This window comes from Stegodyphus dumicola, chromosome 3, assembly GCF_044657685.1.
Source record: "Stegodyphus dumicola isolate Sdum_Otavi_A_Nest chromosome 3, ASM4465768v1".
Lineage (NCBI taxonomy): Eukaryota > Metazoa > Arthropoda > Arachnida > Araneae > Eresidae > Stegodyphus > Stegodyphus dumicola.
The window spans coordinates 164,015,550-164,039,715 of record NC_140770.1 but is presented as its reverse complement, the minus strand read 5'-3'; the positions used below and the strand labels follow the sequence as shown (position 1 = coordinate 164,039,715).

Below are 24,166 nucleotides of genomic sequence, written 5' to 3'. Positions count from 1 at the left end.
TAAATTTAGAAGTAGAAGATGCTATTCCTCATTTCACATAAATAGCTGTTGCCAGAAAGTTTTATTCCAAAACCCTTGGTCTTTTTAATTCTTTATGCAAATCTTTGTAAGAATGTGTAAACACACTTATTAGCATAAAATGAAAATTAATAATATTGAATATTAATAGCATTATTTTTATTTACAATAAATATAAATACTTACTGAATCTTTTCTGATTAAAATAGGAGACTCCAATAAAGCGGATGCAATGTCAAGGAATGTCTGTTAAAAATACAAAATATATCAATCACTTTATCAAACAATTCCTTACTTACCAGGAAAAAGTTTTAAAATATTTTAAGAATTCACAAAGGCAATTTCTTTTACCATACACACATTGTAGTTCAGACGTTCAACGATAGATGATGCTGAAGCGTTATGTCGTGGAAAATGTTTAAATTTCAATCTTTTAAAAATATGTAACCGAGAGGTCATTATAGTTTATTTCATTATTACTAATGATGTAATATGTTTTGTTAATATAATGTTACAAATAAATACCGTATAATTGTAATTTTTTCTCATTCTCTCCTTAGTGTGTCATATTAATTTGGACTTAATACATCCCATCGTTTTGCCAAAGTTTGGGTGGAATTCCAAGGATTTTCCATATCATAATCGGTATCATATAGTATTTCCTTAAGCTCAATTGTAATAGAAAACAAGCTGACGTTCTCTCTAAGTTAGTGTTTTAGTCTCCGAACTTTTAGTTTTAAAATTAGATTAAAGACTGTTGGTGAGAATAAAGTATTCTAAGCGAAAAGGGATACCTCAATGTGAAAAGGCTTTGAAAGTTTAACTATACTCTATAATGTAATTAAAATGGCGTTTTCAGAAAGTATAAAGAGCATGTCAGAAGAAAATTTCATTTTAAAAATAATTTCTAATATTCTAAATTATTACGAAACCATAATCTTTATTAAATACCTATAATTTATATATAAAGTCCGATTCTAATTTTAACTTTTCATAGCTTTCAAGCCGCCTTTCTTAATTTGGTTATTTTCTCACTTTAGCCTAAAGATAGCAATATATTTATAATAAATCTTTCTGAAATACATCATTTGAGAGATAATGCGCATGTTAGTATTCTTACAGAATGCTATTGATGGATATATTTACACAAAGAGCAAAAATGAAACTTAAGTGTTCTATGTAATAGTAATAAAACGCTAGTAAAACTGTAACCTTTATCAAGGGACAAAGCAGAATCCTAACTTTGATAATCTTAGCTAAAATCTAGTTTCAATATTGTAATTTTCGCATAATTCTCCGTGTAGCTAAGATATGTTTAAAGTCGTCTCTCTTATATCGCTAATTTTTTGAAAATGTGAAGCGCAAGCTAATGATGAGGGAATACTGAGCGCATGTCATGAAGAATAAAGACACGCTTAACTGCTTCTTTCGTATAAAATCCCGTCTTCATCCTCATCTGCAATAAACTCAAAATTTTCATCACTTATTCAACCACACGTTAAAAGGTTTGCTCTTCTCGACCAAGGTCAGCCAGCATGGTGACGTCGATGGCCTGTTCTAAAGCAGGGCTTCTTCCATTTCTACGAATAAAGTGACGTCACAGAACAGATAGAGAGTATACGCTACTGTGTCGAAAGTCGGAAAGAAACAAAGGTTTGCCTTAAAGGAGCATAATCTTGTCTGTCTATTGACCTTATCCCACTCACTTCCGCATTCACTAACTCAAATCAGTCCCACTTGCACATACATAACAATAAATGAAGTTTCGATCTGATTATTCACTTTCAGTGAAAAGTGCATAAACAAATTTGATTGCATTGAATCCAAAACTGGCAGGATTTTTGTCTATGTTAAACAAGAAAAAGATAATCTTTCATTGTTTAAAACTCATGTTTCCATAATGTACTCATTCGTGTCAGCAATATACTGCAAAATAATATACTTTTATGACCTTTTAGTAACACTTATGGCCTCATCGGCATAACACATGGCTATAGTGTTGTGGTTTAAATTAAGGATAAAAGATGGCACTATGTTCATTTGATCTACGATCATGATAGGATCAACGTTAGGATTTAAGACACACTAAGTGACAACCATAAAAACACGATAAAGGATATTTACATGAAATCTTTTATATCCTTCTTATACAAATGTACCCCAGATTGTTTATTATGGTTGCTGGGATCTGTACTTAGACATTCTTGGCTTTGGTGGGTTGCCAAATAAATGACGTGGATAGCAGTTTTAAGCTAATACACCTTCTTATTATATGCAGAAAAATATTTAAAGTGATTAAAGAAAATTTAAAGTGCATCTTTCTTCCACAACGGAACGAAAAAGCTCGCGACCATTTCTTTTCTTTGAATTGCAATCTCTTTCTCTCAGGTCAACTGGTCACTAGTTGCAGGCCCCTGAGTGTTAAGTCGCATCTTGAGTAGGATTATGTTCAAATCCAGCACTTATCCTTATTATGGCTATCATTGCTAGGTTTGCAAAATCGAGAAAAAGGCAAGGCCTAATTTCATGATGTCAAGATGCTCAGTGTGAAGTATCCAAAGTCATGTTAGTCGTGCGAAAAAAATCGAAGTTAATGTAACAGCATGATAAACTACTCATTCCAGTCTGCATTAAAAAGAGTCTTAGGTGTGATGATGAACTACGGTAACTAAGCGAGAAGCAACTTGGGATAGTAGAAGCATTTGCCATTTGAGGAAGCGGGCCGTATAGCTCTACATCTAAGATAGCTCGTACACCCTTTTATGTGTACGCACGTGAACACGTAGATGTACGCATATACACCGTGGCGTACATCTTGCATCGCTAGCTCTGGGAGCCTGAGTGAAATGCTGAAGTCGAGGGGAGCTATTGAGCTTTCAGCTGTCCACGATGGGAAAAGTCCACCGCTTTCGGTAGAGGGAGGGGATAGGTTTTTGTCCTTTTCTGAAGTCGGCACAAAGTTGTTACCAATACACAAATTTACATTCAGTAGTTGGAAAGAAAATTCCTTGCACGGTGATTTAAAGGAAAAAGGGATTCGTTATAAGAAAGAGATACACGAAGTTAGATTCTAGTTATAGGTGGGTACCACGGCAGATGCTTAAAATTCGATCATCTCTTTCTTTTATTCTAGAACGTTTAGAAAGCTCATATCACCGGTATCGGATGTGTCTGGCAAGGTATCAGGCCAGAGTTTAATAAATATCCGAAATAGGGCTGAAGATTTTGTCCAACTTCCCCATTCGTCTAATACAGAGTGAAGGAAAAAACCTTATCAATCCATGGCGACAGATGCTGGTAGATTTGATTGATTCAATAATTAGGCAAATGTAGAAACAAATTTAAAGTAAAAAAACGAACGAGATTTTAAGTTCTTTAGTCGAAAATGAGATAGAGTACCTCACACATTTATGAATTTTTAATCAATTACTTTCTGTGCAAATAAATTGTGTGATGTTCTTCCACACCAGAGGATATCGAGGAAGATGTATTCAGTCTTGTTTCATATTGAGATGCTTGAAAAAGATTGGACGACATAAAATTATAAAAGTTTTTTCGGGACCCGCAAAACATTCAAAAAAACATTTTTTTTCTTTTTAAAACCTCGAAAATATATCGATGACGGGCGCACTTTAGCAGAAAAATGAAAGAAAAATCATTATTTGAATATAAATTTACTAATAAAAGCAGATCTATTTTGTATTATTTATACTGATATTTTTATTACTTCAAAAATTCTTTCGAATTCTGATTTTCATTCACGGAACTCATAGAGGAATCCAAGGATTCGTGGAACGCAATTTGAGGACAGCTGTAATAGCTTTTGATATAAGCCTTTTCTTTATGGGTGTTAAATCTATAAAGAATGTTCTCCTTTCTCAGCGCGCACCTTTGTTTGTAAGTAGAAGCACGGCAGGCTAGCAGTCGATAGGTCCATAAGTCCGTTTGTGGTCGGTAGGTCCGTTTGTGTAAGTAAGTTTGAAATAGTGCTAGAGTATCGCTCATTTTTCAGATTTCTTTCTCGATATATAGGTAACGGCTCTGCGAGCGGAAATGATGCCCACCCACGCATCATACTCATTATTTTCTGAAATAACGCATAGAAAATAAATAGCATATACCGTGTTTACTCGCACATTTCCTCCCCCTCGCTTATTCCTCCCCCCCAGAGTTTTCGACATATCATTTGGAAAATTTTCATTTATGATAACGATACAAAATGTGTGCAAAAATAAAGAAATTATTTTGTGTAAGTAAAAAGAATATCATTGAGACAGCTAAGGCTATTAGCGAGTCTTATTGTTTCTCTATGTTTGCTCTAGTCTTCATTAGGGAATTTTTTTTTGCTCTATGTTTGCTCTAGTCTTTATTAGTGAGTCGTTTTTGTTTCTCTATGCTTGCTCTAGTCTTTATTAGCGAGTCTTTTTCATTGCTCTATGTTTGCTCTAGTCTTTTTTAGTGAGTATTTTTTATTGCTCTGTTTGCTCTAGTCTTTATTAAGGAGTCTTTTTTTATAGCTCTATGTTTGCTCTAGTCTTTATTAGTGAGTCTTTTTTGTTTCTCTATGTTTGCTTTAGTCTTAATTAGTGAGCCTTTTTTTTCCTCTATGTTTGCTCTAGTCGTTATTAGTGAGCCTTTTGTTCTGTGTTTGCTCTGGTCTTTATTAGTGAGTCTTTGTTATTGTGAGTTTTATTGCTCTGTTTGCTCTAGTCTTCATTCGTGAGTCTTGTTTCTCTATGTTTTTTCTAGTCTTTATTAGTGAGTCTTTTTTATTGTTCTATATTTGCTCTAGTCTTTAGCAGTGAGTCTTTTTTATTGCTCTTTTTGCTCTAGTCTTTATTAGTGAGCCTTTTTTATTGCTGTATGTTTACTCTAGTCTTTATTAGTGAGTGTTTTTTATTACTCTATATTTATCATTTAAACGTTTCTTTAGAAAGAGTATTCACCAGTATTTTTCCCCTCCCATTTTTCAAGCGGTAAAATTAGTAGAAAAAGGGGGGAAATACGCGAGTAAAATACGTGAGTGTTACTCACTGATATTTAGATATGTCATTGTTAGTTGAGAATTCTAAATATTCTATACGAATCTAAATTGATAATTAGTGATAATTAATTTAATAATGATAATATATTGATAATTAACTTCCTCCCGATCTCAGCATTTTAGAAAATATTCATTTCAGTTTTGAAACAACAACAGAGAATAGAACAATATACAACAAAAATATTACTAAGAAGTATGAATACAGAATGTGAAAAAAGTGCAAAATAATAGCACCTTTATTCTACCTCTTCATAACCGGTTTATGCGTTTATGAGCTTTAAGAAATTATCTCATTTTTTTGTACAGAAAGCAAATGTAAGACTGAAACCACTTGAATTATCCTTCAGTAAATTTTAATTATTAAAAGGTTCAGTTGTCTGATTATTCTTTACACGATATTTCCTATTGTTATTTCGAATGAAACTCACAAAATTAAGAAAATGTTAATTTGTGAATAAAAAAAACATGCATTCGGAAAGATGAATTTATCGAATACAACAAAAGCATATTTATAGTAGATATTTAAAATAAGGTATAAATATTCTTTACTATTGTTCTCAGCATATATTTAAGATAAATATTGGGATTAGTTAAAATTTTTTTTAAATAAAGGAACTATTATATGATATTTGAAGAGGTGAAAAAGTAACAACATAGTAATACATTTATTTATTATCCAATATGATTATTCCTAAAATTAGACAAATATTTGAATTAATAGAAAATTTTAGTGCCATAAACTGAAATGAAATATTTAATAGTAAACAAACTACCATGCATTCACAATATCATCCGAATCTTCAAGCATTTTGCTATAACGATGTGTAACGTTTTCAAATCTATTTTTGCTTTAATAAACTGGTGACCGAAATTAAGATAATTTTCATATTTGATCTACGATCTCCAGAACTACTGAACACATTTTAATAAAATTTGGTGTGAACATAGGTTGATATAATACAAACAAAATAAACATTCAACACTTATGATAAGCACACATGTTCGTGTATAACACTCATGGAAGTCTGAAGGTCTGAAGCAGCGGTTGCAGAAGACACAAAAGAAATGTGTTAATAGGGAATATGGTCCCTTCTTACAGCCATACAGGCCTCGCAGCATGATGTCATACTGGAAATAAGGCAGTTTATCAGTGCTGTGGCAATTGGTCCCACTCCAGGAACATCCAGGAACTCAGGAAAACAGCAACGCTGTTTTCAGTTTCTGGATGGTTCTCGAAGGGGGGTTGCGAGTTGCAATTGCCCTTCCCAGAGCGTCACAGATATGCTCTATAGGGTTGATGTCTGGAGACCTGGCTGGCCAATCCATCCGGCGAATATCCTCACTCTCGAGAAATTCGTCGACCAGAAGAGCTCTATGTGGCCTCGCGTTATCGTACTGTAAGATGAGCTCGGGGCCCACTGCATCCTGGAAAAGGCTAACAAAGGGCTCCAAGACCTTGTAATGTATTTTGAAGTAATTGACAAATATCAGATAATCTCCTTAGTAAAACATAAATTTTATTTTTATTTTACGGAGATAGATAATTTGAATACAATTCTTATGTGGCAAAATTTTTGTACATCTACTAGCTGGTCAAACTTCAGAATCTAATCTTAAAACAATTTTATCTGTTGCTGAGCAACAGTTACATCATACAAATATGGCGTTGCCACTTCAATAATTAATATAGTTATTATTTAAATAACAAGATATTACAACCTCATTCCTATACCTCACACCAGTCAACAGAGCCTCTGCCAAAAACGTGGAGAGGTGTGCGGCCATCCAACATGATGCCTGCCCAGACCATTACACCGCCACCGCCATAATTGTCGATTTTGCGGCCATTGGAGGGTAAGTAGCGGGTCCCTGGCTCTCTCCATATGAAAGTAAGGCGAGAATCGGTGTTTAGGCAAAAACGGGAGTCGTCGGTAAAGAGAACGGTCGCCCATTGCTCCGTACTCCAATCACTATGCTGCCTGCACCATGCTAATCGAACTGTCCTGCCCGTAGACGTGAGCGGGGCGCGAACAGCCGTTCTTCTGGCAAACAACCCTCTCTCGTTAAGTCTTTTGGAAACAGTCACCCTTGTTACTAGTGATGGGCAACTTCGGTACTTTTTTGTACCCTGTATGAGAGTAACAGGTACAGACAAGTACTCGGTACAAAATACCCGTTATTCAAGTAACCGTTACTTTGAAAAGTACCGGAAAACGATTTCAAGTACCGAGTACCCAAGTAACGATTTGGAGTACCGAAGTAACAAAATACCGGAGTAACGGTTTGCTGTACCGGAGTACCCTAGTAACGGTTTGCTGTACCGGAGTACCCTAGTAACGATTTGGAGTACCGAAGTACCCTAGTAACGATTTGAAGTACCGAAATACGCAGCTAATAATTTTGCGCACTGAAGGAATTCTGCCACGTCACCACGTGTTTGATTTTATCTGTACGGAGTAAGATTTTGAATATCAGAAAACATGTCAACTACGGAAGTGTCTGAGGAGTAGGCCATTCATGGACACAAGGAGCGCATATCACCATTTCGCAAATTCGTACCAAAACTGAAGTGAGCTGAACCCTCATCGATCCTCCAGTAACGAATACCGAAATACCGAGAAGAGACGCATATTTTCGTTACAAAGTAGCGAATACCGAAAAGCACCAGTTTCGATACAGAAGTAACGAATACCAAAAGGTACCCGTTTCGGTACAGAAGTAACGAATACCGAAAAGTACGGTACACGTTTCGGTACAGAAGTAACGAATACCGAAAAAAGCCCGTTTCGGTACAGAAGTAACGAATACCAAAAAGTACCGATTTCGGTACTGAAGTAACGGGTACTTGGATGTAGCGATTTTCAGTACCCGTTACAACTAAGTACCCGTTACAAAATACCCGGTTCGGTAGTACCGACTCATCACTACTTGTTACACGGGTTTCTGTGGCTGCATACAGGTCCTGAAAGAGCCCAGAAGCTCTAGCTCTGTTACGCCTCGCTAAAATGGACTTTTCTGGCCGTCGCGGCTCTTGGACGACCTTGCCCAGGATTTCTCTCGATGGATCCAGTATTCTGGAACTGTTCCCATAGGTTACACACGACGCTGGGCATTAAATTAAACTCTCTGCATATCTGGACTTGCGATTGCCTTTCTCTAGCCTACCCACAATTCGCCACTTGATTCCATCATCTAAACGTTGGTGGTTACTCATTTATACTGTTCCGATGTGAATTTAACCGATTGCTGCAAGATAACACCAAGCATCGCCGAGGTGTGTTAGAGGACGCAATTCGTCTTACCCTCCACGCGCTTATAAAACCTGTTTTTCTGCTGGCTTCGCCTATACACACGTGTAAGCTTACGTATTGCTGTACAAGATTTACATTTTTATAGAAGCAGTGGTTTTTCCTTCAGTTCAGTTCCTTTCATGCAATTCGATAAAATATACAAATTCTCTTAATTTATTTCACCAAAGTATATACACTTTTAGAAAAGAGAAAGTAAGTGCCAAACATGTGGAATAAGAATTGTGACATATTTTGTTTTGCTACAAACTTCTTGAAGAGGATGGAATTGCGTGACGGTACATTATTGCCATTTCTCGCTTCCACATCGCTGAGTTTGTTAAACAAAAAGTCGTTAAATTTGTACAAAATATGAAATAAATGAAAAGTAAATTACAAATTCGGCTTCGAACTAGCTATGTTGGAGTGGAAGACCACATGTATTAAGTTTGGTAGCTCTGGGTTCCGTCGCGTTTTCGCAACATGAATATACATACAGCTGTGTCGAGCCAAAACAGCAGCTTTTCTTGACCCTAGCAATTCGAAGCGATGTCTTTCCTGTGCGGTAACGTGGTGAGCTTGAGATACAAAACGAAGACTAAAATAAAATAGCTTTTTTTGAAAATTTTTTTATTGAAAATATTTACTTCTAAAACATGAACGTACTTTTAAGAGAAAGGAAATTTAATTTGTCGATGGCGAATAGGTCACATTAGCGCATATATATTTTTTTAGAAAACAGTTTGACGCATGTTGTTCTACAATAAGAATTTCTTCTTTGAAATATCATCAACAAGTAAATAAATCATGTCGAATAATTATTGAAATACTTGTCTTCAAGATAAATTCACAGTTATAATCAAGAAACAGCAAGTAAAATATAAAGTGTTTTTTCTTACCGGCCAAGCTTCGTGATTTCTCCGATCGCCATGAGTTATAGTTTGGATGTCTTGGAGGACATCAACAATTGGTTCTCCTTCGCAGAAGTGCAGTTTGGGCTTTTTCGACATCAGGTAGCGCTTTACTCGAGACAACAGTGCTGCTGTGTCACTCATGAGATATCCCAGTCGTAAACTCTCCACCTTGAGAAAAAAAACATTAGCTTAGTTCTATCTGAAAACATTTACAATTGTTGTTGTGACTGATCTTGCTTATTTCATATCAGATCAACTCCATGAAATTCATGGTGGCAAAAAAGCAATACTGGCCTGTCGGTGCCAAGAACCTTGGGCATCATACAGGTGACAGTACGACTTTCTCTGCTCAGCCCCCCCCGCACAGTTTTGAAGAAGAGCACCCCATTTCATCCCATTTTCATCTCCTCGCATATTAAGAGTTCTCCCATGCCGCACAGACACTATACATTTACAAACATTCATGTCTTCTCCGATATTCGAACCCGGGCTCTTCGCTACGGTAGTCAGCGTCGCTACTACTATTCCGGTTGGGCGGCACACATCTATAATTAGATAAATTAAACGTAAAACCGCTACTCACCCATACGCGGTCAACAATGCAACCTGATCTTTACTTTCCTACTACGTTCCAGAAACCCTAGAAGCCATTCCGAAGTTTTCTCAAAAGAAAGTGACGTTTTATTTCTTTGCTGTAAATTTTGTTTTTCTTTTCTCTTTCTCCCTCTCCTTTTTGACTGATAGTCTTTTTTTTTTTGTTATTTCAACGTCAACTTCAGCCCAATTACACAATAAGCATATATTTGTACTGTGTTATTTTTTGATAGCCCTCTTCTGACGGCCGTAAAAATTAGTACGACATGAACAAATGTCCCGAGAACTTTCCGTCAGAAGAGGGCTATCAAAAATAACACAATACAAATATATGCTTATTGTGTAATTGAACTGAAGCGTAATTGTGTAACTGGAACTTCTAACCGCCGGTTAATAGCCAACATGACACCGCAGTAGGGCACTGAAAGTACTCAAGGACTTCGTCGCCGGTTAATATGTTTGGAGATTTTAGACACTCTTCTCGACATCTCCTAGAAACTCTAAGCTTGATTGTGTTTTAAATGTCCCGATGCCACAAAGACACTGAACATTTACGGACACTCATGCCTTTTCTGAAATTCGAACCCGGGCCGAACAATATGGCAGACGATGTCGCTAACCAACATGCAAAATAAAGGAGGTTCCTTCAAATCTTCAGCTGTAAGTAAGATTAAAGACAGCTGCTTTGTATGCCTTCTATCTAAAAAATAATATCTGAATTGCCAATAGATGGTTTTTTATCTCACTGAAACAGATAGTAACATACTAAGCAAATAGCGCAAAAATTGTTTTCTTTCTTCGAAAGGAATGTTCAAAAGTTTTTCTCAGTTCTCGCTCTTTAAAACATGTTAGTTTTATGCCAAAGTAAAACATTTATTATTCATTTGCCACCGGCATAGAATTCAATCTTTTATCACAGACCCTTTATCTGCATATCATTTCCATAAGTATTCATTTAACTCTTCTTATCGCAAAACTGGTATCTTCTTACCATCTGGTAATACAATTGCTGTATCGTCATGCGTGTCATGTTGCAGAAAACAGGATAAGCAGATGTTTTTGATATCCAAAATATTTGCGTTTTCTATCTATTTTTCCATATACTTTCTGAGCACGTTCTACTGCAATTTCAAAACGACTGTCTGGTCACGATCTCATTCCTGATGCATCTCGCATTTATTTGATAACAAATCAACCCGATTTCTTTATTTATTTGTTTGCACCGCTTAAAATGAAAGCATTACGCGCTCTTATTTGATAAGAAATATATATATCAGTTATGAAATCAAAATGAATAATGTGATTTTCTTGGGTCAATGCGAGAGTAGTGGGCCTTTCAATGTTTTTTTTTCCACGCGAATCGAAAAGTTTCTCTCCTTCTTCAAAAATCAATTGTGTACGTTTACAGGAAACAAAAAAGGGCATTCAGAAACTTAACTATATTTGTCGCAAAATAACAAACTTCCTTAGAGAATATATAGAATGCATCAGGTCTCCTTTGCAGCAGGAAACAAGAATAATAAGCAATGCCTTCGCCGAGATTCGAACTAAAGAACTTCAGATTGATAATAGGATGCGTTTCTAATTAAACCCCGAAGGAAGGAGAAAATTACTTACAAATTTAAAAAGTTAATTTACATAATTTTATTTATTTTTAATGTAATTTTTTGTGTAGTTACTAAATTTGGAATATGAATTGTTATCCCGTTTCTCTCAGTTTTCAAAGAGGTTTTAAATGAAAAATACCTCAGCAAAAATTAAAAATTTAGGATTCGGTTTTATTAACAAGTTAAGAAATTTTTAGCAACATATACATGCCTAGAAATAATAGGATTGCATGTAATTCATTTCTGTGCAAATATAATAAATGCATGAGGCAAAAGGCAGTAAAAATTAGTACGACATGAACAAATGTTCCGAGAACTTTCCGTCAAAAGAGAGCTATCAAAAAATAACACAATACAAATATATGCTTATTGTGCAATTGGACTGAAGTGTAATTGGAACTTGTCGTATTAATTTTTAAGAGATTCCACTAGTGATGAGTATCAATCAGTAAATATTTTATACTTGCTCCTGCAATCATTTAAGCAACTACGAGTGCTCACCCTTATTCTCTTTTCCGTGTTTGACGGATTCTGTTATACACATCACCAGATGCCCCATTCCCACATGATATGATTAAAATTTCTATACACGATAGAACCAGATCAAATCCTTGGGCGCTAGAATTTATCTCAGATGTTTGACGCCGCTACCCTCAAACACCTCGTGTATTTTATGCCTCCAGAGCGGAGGTTGTTAAATTATAATTCTAAGCAAGTGCATATGACCTTAGGGAATAGTGGTGGGATATCAACCAATCAATCTGTTTACGTGTTCGGACAAATTACACATCACGTACACGACGTAATACGTGTCATACGTGTAATGACTTGACGTGACGTACCTCCAGCTGAAAACCTCCGTAACAGGTGGAAAGTGGGCAAACCATCAAAAGACACCTTAGAGATGTTGAACAAATTCCTTTCCCGAAGCCCTGAGTCCCAGACTTCCTGGATCGACGGACCTTTTCAAATTCTCTTAAACCCACTACTAAACTTTTAAGTTTAGTAGTGGCACTCCCGGCAAATAGAGACGGCTATGAACTTGGAGGTTTGACTGGTTATTTTGATCCTACCAGAATTACACGGGCTGACTGACGCACGTCTTGCCTCTGACACAGGGCTTAACCAACTTGGCCTGTAGGCCACCGAGTCACCGAAGTCATGGTATACCACGTTTAGACATACAGGTCACGTGGCACCGTCAGGCTCGTGTTTTTATCTTCCGGCAACAAGATTGCCAAAGTACAGATCCTAGCAGCACATAAACGATTGCAGTGGGAGGGCGGGGTATGTTGGTTGTATGCAGAAGATGCTGGTAAGCGGCCTTGCCAGTGCAGTAAAATGTATGCTCTGACTTAAAATTGGGACAGAGCTGTGCAAACGTTTACTGTAAGCTATGAGGTATCCAAGCCTTCAAGAACAGGCGTTATTTATTCCCTGTTTGCCACGGTAAATTCATACAACTGATTTGGGTTGTCTTGAAATCAGAATTAATAACAATAACGTCAAACCTTTCACGAGTCATGCAAAGATCAATAATTTAACAGGATTATGCAATCGTACCATTCAATGTACATGACACCTGAGAATCGAGGCTTGCGAGACTTATAAATATTTCCTTAAAAACAAACAGAAAAAGGGGAAAAACATTTGAGAAAATTTAAATTGCATGTTAATGCAGCCAGAAACTTCCATAATCATTCAGCTGCAGTAGAGTTTCTAGCAGCGGCCAGAAATGGCGGCTAATGGGACACATAGAATTCTTCTACTGAAATCGAAGCCTTTCTAGTTTTTTTTAATGCTATAAGCTCTAAAGATATATTTGGAAAATAAATCTCGACAGTAAATGCTTTCAGCTTAGATTTATTGAATTGATTTGCTAACCGTAGAGCAAACACTTTTTCTGCAACGCCATAAGCTTTAAGGTTTTTACCATGTAGGTTGGATAACCCTTCCAGTTTCCAAAGGAAACGGAATTTTGTTTTTAGTTTGTTTATAACAATTTGCAGACCTTGTCAGGCGTGAAATATGTAACCTCTTTAACCGTTTCGAATCGATATCTGTACTATATCGATAAATATTTGAGATAATAAAAAGTCTGGATCTCCCCACTTGGCGAATTAAATAAAGGCTTTGTAGGCGCTCAAATAATAAATATATGATATTTAACAGCCTTAAATTGTTAACTGATTCTAAATAAAATTTAATTTTATTCCAATAATAAAACAGCATTCTTTAAGAATGTCAATGAATGACATGGATTCGAGAGCCATTACAATAAAAGAGGCAGAACAATGAAAAAATGTCGAAAGGTTTAGATAATATTTTTGTTCATTTTCGTGTAAGGCTTGTGTATTTTTGTAGTATTAAGTATTGCTGTCATGTATTTATTGAGTGCCTTTTATGTAATAATTTTACTATATATTTTTCAATTTAATCAATTTTGTGTCCACTTATTGTAGTTTTAAGTGTTTATTTCACGTATTATGATGGATTTTATCAATTATAGATGAAAGTTTGAATTGTAAACATACCTCATCACAGAACCACAGATATGAACAAAAATCCTCTGCATGGCTCAACTTGATAATTTATAGCCAACTTGGTGCCATTCTGAACTGAATTATTTCAGTTATGGCTAAAATGCGAAAATTATTGGCTATTATGGTATTGGTGAACGATGAACCTTTAAATATGGTTACATTATTTTTTTCTTCTGACACCAGGTGTTACGTTATTTTTATTCCTTCACGTTCGTTCGGGGTTCGTGCGGATTTGGAGTGAATAACGACGACACTACTTGATGAAGTATCGAAACACACCTTTGTTGGCCAGTATTGACAGGACAGCTCCAAAACACGTTTACAGTCGCCGATGAACTACTATAAACACGCTGACACGATCAGTGACACAGCCTCCAGGCTATCAGGCTATCACGGTGAAGATCCAGAGTACAGATCCCGACTCTGCTCTGTCGTTCTCGGAACTCCACGCACTCTAGAGACTCTCCACGCTACAACTCGCGATGCACTCGACGACACACAGAGCACAGCTCTCGACTCTTCGGTTCAGTCGTTCCGAGAGCTTAACACGCTCTCTCGACGATGCACTAACCGCGATATATGAAGAGACTCTTTCGGTGCACATGACGGCCCACTCGGCACTTGCTGGGCGGCTGTCAACTCGATCGTCTCCGCACGGACTAACTAGATGAGACACACTAAGTAACTCGCACTCGACGCGGCACACACTCTCGATCAGCTCGTTAGGCGAGGCACTCACTAACTGACTGCGGATCAGCAGGGTTTATATAGCTTTTGCCTTGTGTTCGAGAACATTCTATGTGAAGAGAACATATATGTGATTAGGGAAAAGCCTCTATTGATATCTGCCTAAGGCTAGGGATGCCTTCATGGAGGACTTTCTATGGAAAACTGGCTTGTATACACTTTATACATGGGGAAAACCATGAAAACGCCCATGCAGCCAGCCCGTTTGCGGAATACGAACCTCAAACCGAACAACCAGTGTTCAGCGACTCTACCGCTCGGGTGCTGGTAGCCCTCACATTGCTTCCATAAATATATAGATTATAATCCAGTTACGTTTAAGACTTCTTTATGATACAATAACGGCTTGTTATGATATTTATATATTCATATGGTATTTATCATGTTCAAACCACAGCATTCAAACTCAAGTGTTCGTGTTACAGTATTTTTAAATTTCAAAATCCAGTTTTATAAACATTACGAGCTATAATATTGTTGCGTTTTTCTCTTCCTGACACAAGTTGTTACGTTATTTTCTTCCTTCGCGTTCGTACGGGTTTCGTAGATTTGGAGTGAATAACGACGACACTTGATGAAATATCGAAACACACCTTATTTACCAGTAATTGTCAGGACAGCTCCAAAACACGTTTTACAGTTGTCGATGAACTACTATAAACACGCTGACACGATCAGCGACACAGCCTTCAGGTTATCAGGCTATCACGGTGGAGACAGCTTTACTACAAAGCACCAGAGTACAGTTCTCGACTCTGCTTGGTCGTTCTCGGAACTCCGCGTACTCTCGAGACCACGCTACAACTCGCTATGCACTCGACGGTACACAAGAGTATAGCTCTCGTCTCAGCACAGTCTAAGACAAAACTCGGCGATGCACTCGGCGCTAGTCTTGGAGACACTCGCTCAATGACTGACTATCAGCTCGCTAGACGAGGCACACACACTAACTGACTACGGACCGGACCAGCAGGGTTTATATAGCTTTCGGCTTGTGGTCGAGAACCTTCTGTGCTAAACCGGTAAGAATTCGTTCTAGAAGGTTCTCCATCAGTCCACGGCATATCGCCAATTTTGTCGCCAAATGGTCAATTTCTCGCCAAATATGGCAACCCTGCCTTTCCTTGCCATTTTATTGCAACCCTAAAACTGCTTTGCGGGGAAGCTATCCCACCGTGCCTGTATATTTCGTAACAATATGTACACTGCTAAAAAAAATGGCACAGTGCTATAACTCCCGTTCTACTGGGCCGATTGACAAAATTCAAATTGCGTTCTTCATGTCTCGAAAGCGCGACTTAGGATATATATTAGATTTATATATAGCACTATTCTAACATAGGTATTTTGACACAAAATTGGACTTTTTCTGAAATAACATACCAATTTTCTTATATATTTCGATTCTACAACTCAAATTACGCCTAAATATAAAATTTTGTAAAATTTGGAGCGAAATTTACGAAGAAATTCACAAATTTATGTTGGCACTTTTTCTTCACTTTGCGCCAAGATTAGTTCACTTGGCCAACTTCTTAATATATGGCAACCTAGTTTCCTTTCCCGTAAGAGGGAAAAAGTCACCATCGTTCCTTTTTTCCGAATAATATTCTTTATATTATATTTTTAATTATAACTGTTATTATTTTAAGTAATTTTTTCTTTTTCTAATTTGAATTTAATTGTTTAAGTTGTATGGTTTTTTTTTTTTCGAATAACTGTTTTAAAAATTTCTATTTACCTATTCGAACTGCGTAAATAAAGGTGCAGCGTTTATTTTTTTCAAATAGTTTTCTTTATATATATTTTTGTCATAGTTATTATTTTAGGTAATTTTTAAATTTTTATACTTTTATTTTAATTGTTTATGTTGCATTGTCTCTTCAGATAATTGTTTTAAAATTTTCTATTTATTCCTTCGAACTGAGCATTTTAAATATATTTATTAATATAAATTTTCCAGAATTTGATTTTATTTATTTGAATTGCGTTTCTTTCGGAAGAATACTTTGTAACCTAGACTAAGATGCGTTTGGAAACCCATATATTAAAAGAGAACATACACTGCTTTAAACAGTTTTATCATTGTGCCCATTGCTTTACACAATTGTATCCTACATTTAGTTTCTTATAATGTTATTATATTTTAGTCAAATATTTTATTTTTGAAATCGCAAGAATCAAATATCATAAGATTAAAAGGTTTTATATTAAAAAAAATACTAATACTAAATTTTACGGAAAAACTTATTTTTTCTTCTCTTTTTCTTCAGGCATTCTACTTTATTCTTGCTCTTTTTCTTTAGGCATTCTGCAAGTATATTAAAAAGTATCCAACTTTTCAAAATATCTTGATATTTCTGATAATCATTTTAAATAAAGTTATCGCCTTCCATTTCATAAAGGCCCACAAACAGCCGAGTGGTAAAGTCGCTGAACACTGGTAGTTCACTCCGGGGTTCGAATCCCGGTAGATGGGCTGGTTGCATGGGCGTTTTCGTGAATTTTCTCAAATGTATCGTGTATGACAGCTGGTTTTCCTTAAAAAGTTCTTCACGAAGTATTTCGTCAGAGCCTTTATCAGTCTTTAGAGGCTAAACATTTTGAAGGTATGAGATGAAAGGAAAGACTGCTTTCATCAAGAGGATTTGGTTTATTTAATTATAACAAAGCACACTAGGGCTATCTGCCTAAGGGAAGGGATGCCTTCGTGGAGAACTCTCTAAGGGAAACTGGCTCGCATACACTTTACACATGAGGAAAACCACGAAATCGTCCATGCAGACAGCCCGTTCGCGGGATTCGAATCTCGGACCGAACTACCAGTGTTCAGCGACTTTACCGCTCGGTCGCTGTTTCATCAGGAGGGAAAAAACGCCTTTAGGTGACATCCACATACAATACTGGATAACCTCCTGAATCTTCAAATAATTCGACTGAGAAAATCATGGGATTCTCCATTTATGATACGATATGATGTTCTATAACGCAATTTAAATTTATACAACCATATAGTCTAAAACCAGTCGTTCTTCACTTTAATCTGCAATGATATCGTTTTTGTCTTTTCTGCTAACACAAGCTCAATTGATGGTATTTGCTGGTGTACACGTCCAAGTGTTTTCTCTTTGAACGCCTAAATTCTTTGAAGTATCCTGAAAGTATATTCAAAAGCGTCCAACGTTTTAAAACATCTTGGTATGTCTGACAGCCAAATTTTCCCTGCAAATTTTTGCTTACTTTTCTCCCTAATTTTCTTCTTTCCTTCTACAGTTATTTTCAGTGCTCACACAAGAAAATTAAGATTTTTTGATTGCTAGACTTCCATAAATTTCGCATTCTTATCAATTTTTTAAAATATCAATTACATGAATTGCGTTTCAGCTGAAGACAGCTTTTCATTTTCGAGTCATTTTAACTATAAAGAAAGTTTAAAGCCAAGTCCAAAGGGTAAATATTTTAATTAAAAGATTTTTGCTAAATGAAAAAGAAATAAAACAGTCCAGCAGCGTTTATTCTGTACCACCGAGTGACTCAATTCTTATATCGGCTGAAACAATCTAAATCATATTAAAGATCTGTTTTTTTATACAATCTATAACGCGAGAGAAAAAATAGCTTCTTAAAACATTCTTTCTAAGAGGATTCATACAGAACATTATATTTTTATATATATTTTTAAAGCTGGGACTTGAACCAAACTGTCAAACTTTTAAAGTTTAATTTACATGGTGGTTTTAATTAAAGTTTCAATTTGAAATGGTCATTAAAGGAAAACTACCGGACCACATGTAATTAAACTTGGGAATCGTGTAAAGGAGGATATGGGAATTTATTTTCCGCAGAAAAAAAAGAGTTGAAAAACTCACCACCAGGGGGAAAATGGCGCTGCATACAATATTGTTAAATGAAATAAGACACGAAAATATATGTTTAAAATGTGTTTAGTATTTTCCGAAACGTGTTACAAAGCATGTTCAATGTAGCGTCCAGCATTTTCCGAAAGCAAACTAAATCCTATTACCACATTCTCAACAGCAGCTCTTAGCATAACAGGAGGAATGTTACGGACATGTCGGTGTATCACACTTTTCATTTCTGCCAAATTGTTTAGATTATCGCCATAAACAGTGCTTTTGAGATAACCGCATAGCCAAAAATCATCAGACAGAATCACAGAGGTTGAGGTCTGGTGGGAAGAGGGGAAGTCTTGGCCTATAAGACGTTCATTCGTGAAATGTTGCCTAAGTAACTGCGCGACACACGTGAGGTGGGGCCCAGCCCTGCATAAAAATCGTAGTATCTAAAATGCCACGTTAATACAGTTCATGTATCACGAAACATTTTAACATTGACTCTAAGTGAGCTGCAATCACAGTGGTCCAGCTGTCGACTGCTCTTCAGAGGAAAATAGTTCAGTTATAAAACTAGCTGTCATTCAACACTAAACGGTGTGGAATGACTGCTATGCAATCGAATGCAGTAGGAGAATGCAATGGAACAAGAGAGATAACATGAGGGATTTCTTTGGCCCAAATAGATTAAAAGCGTTTTGAATTAGTATCTTCATGTTTTAGTGCCGAATTCAGGCTTCAAAAATTACAAATTAGCGATCTGTAAGAAAACGATTTTCAGATTGTACGCACTTGTGCAAGTGATTTGCAATCTCACATTTTCTAATCGCTAATTCGTGGTTTTCACGGACGAATTTCTCACTTACACGGATGGCGCACTCGACTTTTACCGAATTTAACGCTTTTAAATGGTAATTTGCCTACTTCAAAGTTTCTTAAGGGTATACAACATATTAAACCTGTGTAACAAAAGGTTAAGTTAGATTCCGACCCATATTTCGTTTAACAATATTGCATAGCGCCATTTCTCCCCTAGTGGTGAGGTTTCGAACTTCCTTTTTTTCCTCGGAAAATAAATTCCCATGACCTCCTTTAACACGATTACCAAGTTTGATAACATTTGATCCAGTAGTTTTCCTTTTATGACCGCTTCAATGTGGAACTTTAATTATAACCACTCTGTATATTATTAAATTTAAATATGAAGCCGCGCGTTATATGTATACCATGCGCAAGATTTTCGCTTTTATGGAAAATATAAAGAATCGAAGCAAGTATACTCAGGATAATGGACCAAAACTGAAGAAATTTAAAATAAAATATTGAAACTCCGAAAAAAAAATATTGAAACTTCGACCTTGAATTTATTGGGTTATCGAAATATTTAATTTGACTTATCTTCTAAGTCCTAGTTCCGACAACAATTCCTTCAAAAATTCCGAATTACTTAAGCTGAAGTAAAAGCTTTAATATACATTCACTGTATGTTAATAAAGTAATCAGAGTGTAATAAAAATAGATTATAGAATTTAAGCTGATGCAACTTTTTGTCTGACTGCACAAAATGTAATGGAAGAGAAGGATTGTAGAGATCTGTTTTTGACATGCCTCTAAAAGTAGATGTCATACTCTTTTTGTCTCTTCAATGTCAAAAAACGTTCCTTTGAGAGGAAACTTTAGTTTTTAGGAAAGAAAAAAAATCACAGGAAGACAAATTTGACGAACATGCAGGACGATGGACATACTTATTTTCGGAACACAAGCAGTTCTCCGACTGGTTATTGAATAATGAAAAGATTCATTGTCATGCAATACAAAATATTTGGAATACGTTTTCTGACTGAAAACGTAAGATTAAAAGTCATCCGCTTAATTCACAGCCATTTACAAGTCAACTACTCGGACAATTGCAGAATCGTTTTGATCCTGAGCTTGTAAGACAAACCTAATATCAGTGAATTTAAACACTTCTTTAATCTTCCGAGAACGTTCCTTCTTTAGCTCATATTCCAAGAATATTAAGTGAATACAATTATTGCAAAAGAAATTGAAAATTCATTTGCACTACGGCTTGGTAGTTTACTAACGAGTTAACAAAACTTAAATTCTGCTTTTTGTGTCTCAGAATACAACAATATTTTAAATATTTACAAATAAAATATTAAATTAGAGATTTAATTGGAGCCTCACCAGTTGCCTAGCATTTGAAGATTGTTAAATACTAATTGTTTGTTGCAGTCTAACCCAGGCTGCATGGTTGGTTTTCGTAGTTTTCTAGGTTCTCTTTACAAAGGTTCTCTATGAAAGCATCTTAATAAAATAACTCCCATGTTCTTTTTATGTTCAAATAACCAACTAACCTAGTTTAAGCGAGATTTCCAAGTGAAGTTACTAGCAAAAACCCGAATACTCATTAAAAATCATGTAGCTTGCCAATCGGGAGTGACATGAAAGATACGGTGCCAATAATTGAATTGCTGTTACGGTACGCTGTTTCTAAACTTAGATGGTCATTCCTTAATTAAATAGCCCACCAGCGGCCGAGCGGTAAAGACGTTGAACACTGGTAGTTCAGTCCGAGTTTCGAATCCCGCGAACGGGCTGGTCGCATGGGTGTTTTCGTGGTTTTCCCCATGTGTAACGTGTATACGAGGCAGTTTCCCTTAGAAAGTTCTTTACGAAGGCATCCCTCCCTTTAGGCAGATAGCCCTCGTGTGCTTTGCCATAATTAAATAATCCAATCCAATCCTTAATTAAATATAATTGATTTGTAACTTCTTCTAGAACTGACGGTAAGAATTGAAGTGAAAATAAATAATATCGTGTGCAATCTTGATTAATATAAAATTAAAAATATTTGCATAGAAAAATATTTGCATTCAGACAGAAAGTTTTTTGAAATATTTGCAATTACTTTATAAGAGGGATTTATTAATAACCGTAATATTTACTTATGTTGTGTAGCAAATTTAATATAATTAAGTGAATTATAAAAATCAAAATTTTAATTTGTAAATATTCAAAACTTTAGCTACACAACAAGTTTGGATATATTCATTTATTTGGCTTATTAATTCTAGTGCAATCTATTTCGGTTATTTCTAGTTTTACGCGAACAATGTCTTCAATCTTGTACACTCAGACAATGGATATAGGTGAATTTTCATGTACTAAACTCATTTTTTCATGATAAAAATCAAGTCAATCTCTTAGTATTTTATATCATTAGTTGCAGAAAAATTAGCTCTTTAATTTGACCTAACTTTCGTTTTTGTAACTTCAATTGCATTTTAGTTATGAGCTTTAATTAATAGATTTTTTCCGTTGTCATTGTGATTTCTATTCTGGGGGAAGAAGTTTCCCTCTTTCCGGTAAAATGGTCGTTTTTGCGAGTTTTCAGCGCTCCTTCGTTGGGACTGCGTACAGGGTTGTTGAAATTACAAGTTCTCCCCCTTCGCGAGGCGTGGCTGTTTGGCGATGGCTTGGGGACTTAGAATTTCCGTTGGGGTTTCAAAGTGGTGGTTTTGGCGAGATTGTTAGCATGAAGGAGTGCTGAAGTTGCAGCTGGTTTCATTTTTCGCGGGGCGTGAGCACTGCCAAGTTGGTATTCCAGCGCGCCCCCTTTTAACGGGCTGTTTTGAGGGACGAGGTCACTTTTTTTTTGGATTTTTGACTTGCCATCGGAGGCGGTACTCGCCGGCAGCTGATTTTGTCGGAATAATGTATTTTCCAACAATTGGATTTACGGGCTTCTTGCCCCTCGCTCGTTGGTGAGACTTCCACTTTTGGAAGGGCCTTTGTTAGGCCTCAGCTTCCTGAGGCTTACCTAATGATTGTCAAAGTAGCGGATTCTCGTGGCCTTCGGCCCGATAAATTTTTCTGCGTCTGTTCGCAGGTGAAGCTTCGGGATAAGATAATAGATTTTTTTTAATATCTTAAACATCGCTACTAGCTAAAATTCCATCGTACTAATTATTTTTTCAATATGTCATCAAGTGCTTCCAAACCTTGGTCTAACCACCTTGAAGAAAACAGCTAATACACCGTTCCCAGCGAAAAGTGAAGATCCTCATACAGTGCCATAAATTTCTTGCTCCTCGGAGTTCAAAGAACTTTTCATCTTAAACGTTGCTGCTGGAAGGAACTTTCATCTTAAGCGTTGGTTAAGACCCACTTCAGATTCGAATTTAACTAATATATTCTCAGGGATCATCGGAGCGTCATCCTAATAGTAGTATGTTTCTACTCAACTGATCTTGCTGTGGCTTCTACACCTTTTGAAGGATGTGCTTCCTGCGGTCACCGTCGCCCTCCAGAACTGTTCTGACATGCATCTTGCTAAGTGTTAATGCCGCTTTCCAGAACTGTTCCCGCCTGCGCTTCACCTCTTCCATCCCACAGCGGATTCTACAGCTAAGTTTTTTTTGTTTGCTTTTATTCAGTAGTCTGATGTTAGAGAATTCTGCAGTTAATAATGATTGAAATAACTTAATTTGGTAAATTAAAATTTTGTAGTTGAAAAATTTTAACCCAATTCTATTGAAATCATTTTTGTTTGTCGATTAAGTAAATTATTAGATTGGCTAAGGAAATATAACCTTATTTAAATTATTGTAACTTAGTTAGATTGGTTAAGGAAAATAAGTTCTTCATGAAATTATTTAATTGAACTTGTGGATTTCTTTCATGGTGAGGATTGATTTGTAGAGGTGTCATTATTTGAGCTTCTTTGCTCCTCTAGGGATTAACTTTGCTTGTAGGATGTAATAGCCTGAATTCAATTAATATTTTATCCGGTTAAATTATACCTTTGAAAATAGAAAATTATTATGTGCAATAACTAGAATTCCAGTACTTTGATTAATGTTACTAAGTACAATAACTTGCAATACACTTGTATCGATTATTCTGTGTAAAGTGTTTCTATTTTTTTTTTTTTTTTTTTTGAAAAGTGTAACTTGTTAAATATATTTTTTTCTCCTCGGGGAGGGTTTTGTTAATTTATCCAAAGTTTTATTCTGATATATTTACCTGATTGTAATAGAAATTATAGATGATATTATAAAGGTTAAAGTTAAAAGTAATATTACTCTGTAGGAGTATGGATTTGTAAAAATCAATATTTTCCAGTTTAGATTGAATATAATTTGTTAACTATGATTATTTTATTTTGTGTGCTCATGATTTTCACCAGTCTACTTCTCAAATTGATTTCAGGATTAATCCGGAAAACACAACGCAAATGTTTAGATTTTATTGATACTAGTACTATTCCTGTTGTAAGAAATTTTTAAGTGTTATGGTCAACTGAGTAGGAAAAATTTTCAGGTACTATCAAAAAAACATAAAATTTTTGGTGCCGTGACCTCTCGAAACTTAACATTTTGGTGCCGTGTCTTTCGCACCACCTTTTGGCTTGCACTTATAATTGAGCTTAATTTTGAATTGTGACTGGTGATTGTCATGTGTAGTATTGCATATTTATGCGAAAATTTTCTTCCACATGTCTAGGCTTTTTACTGTAACCGTACTCGTTAGTTGGCTACAGTGACAGGCCT

General features: G+C 35.9%; 1 protein-coding gene across 2 annotated transcripts in view; it reads right to left on the bottom strand.

Moving 5' to 3' along the window:
* Positions 1-24,166, bottom strand: part of LOC118186215 (uncharacterized) — a 695,790-nt gene that overhangs the window by 78,161 nt on the left and 593,463 nt on the right. For both annotated transcript variants that reach the window (XM_085813564.1, XM_085813565.1), the window contains exons 14-15: positions 9,249-9,431; positions 205-264 (exon numbers count right to left, since the gene is read on the bottom strand). In XM_085813564.1, coding sequence (XP_085669690.1) covers positions 205-264; positions 9,249-9,431 — 243 coding nt within the window. The remainder of the gene's footprint in view (positions 1-204; positions 265-9,248; positions 9,432-24,166) is intronic.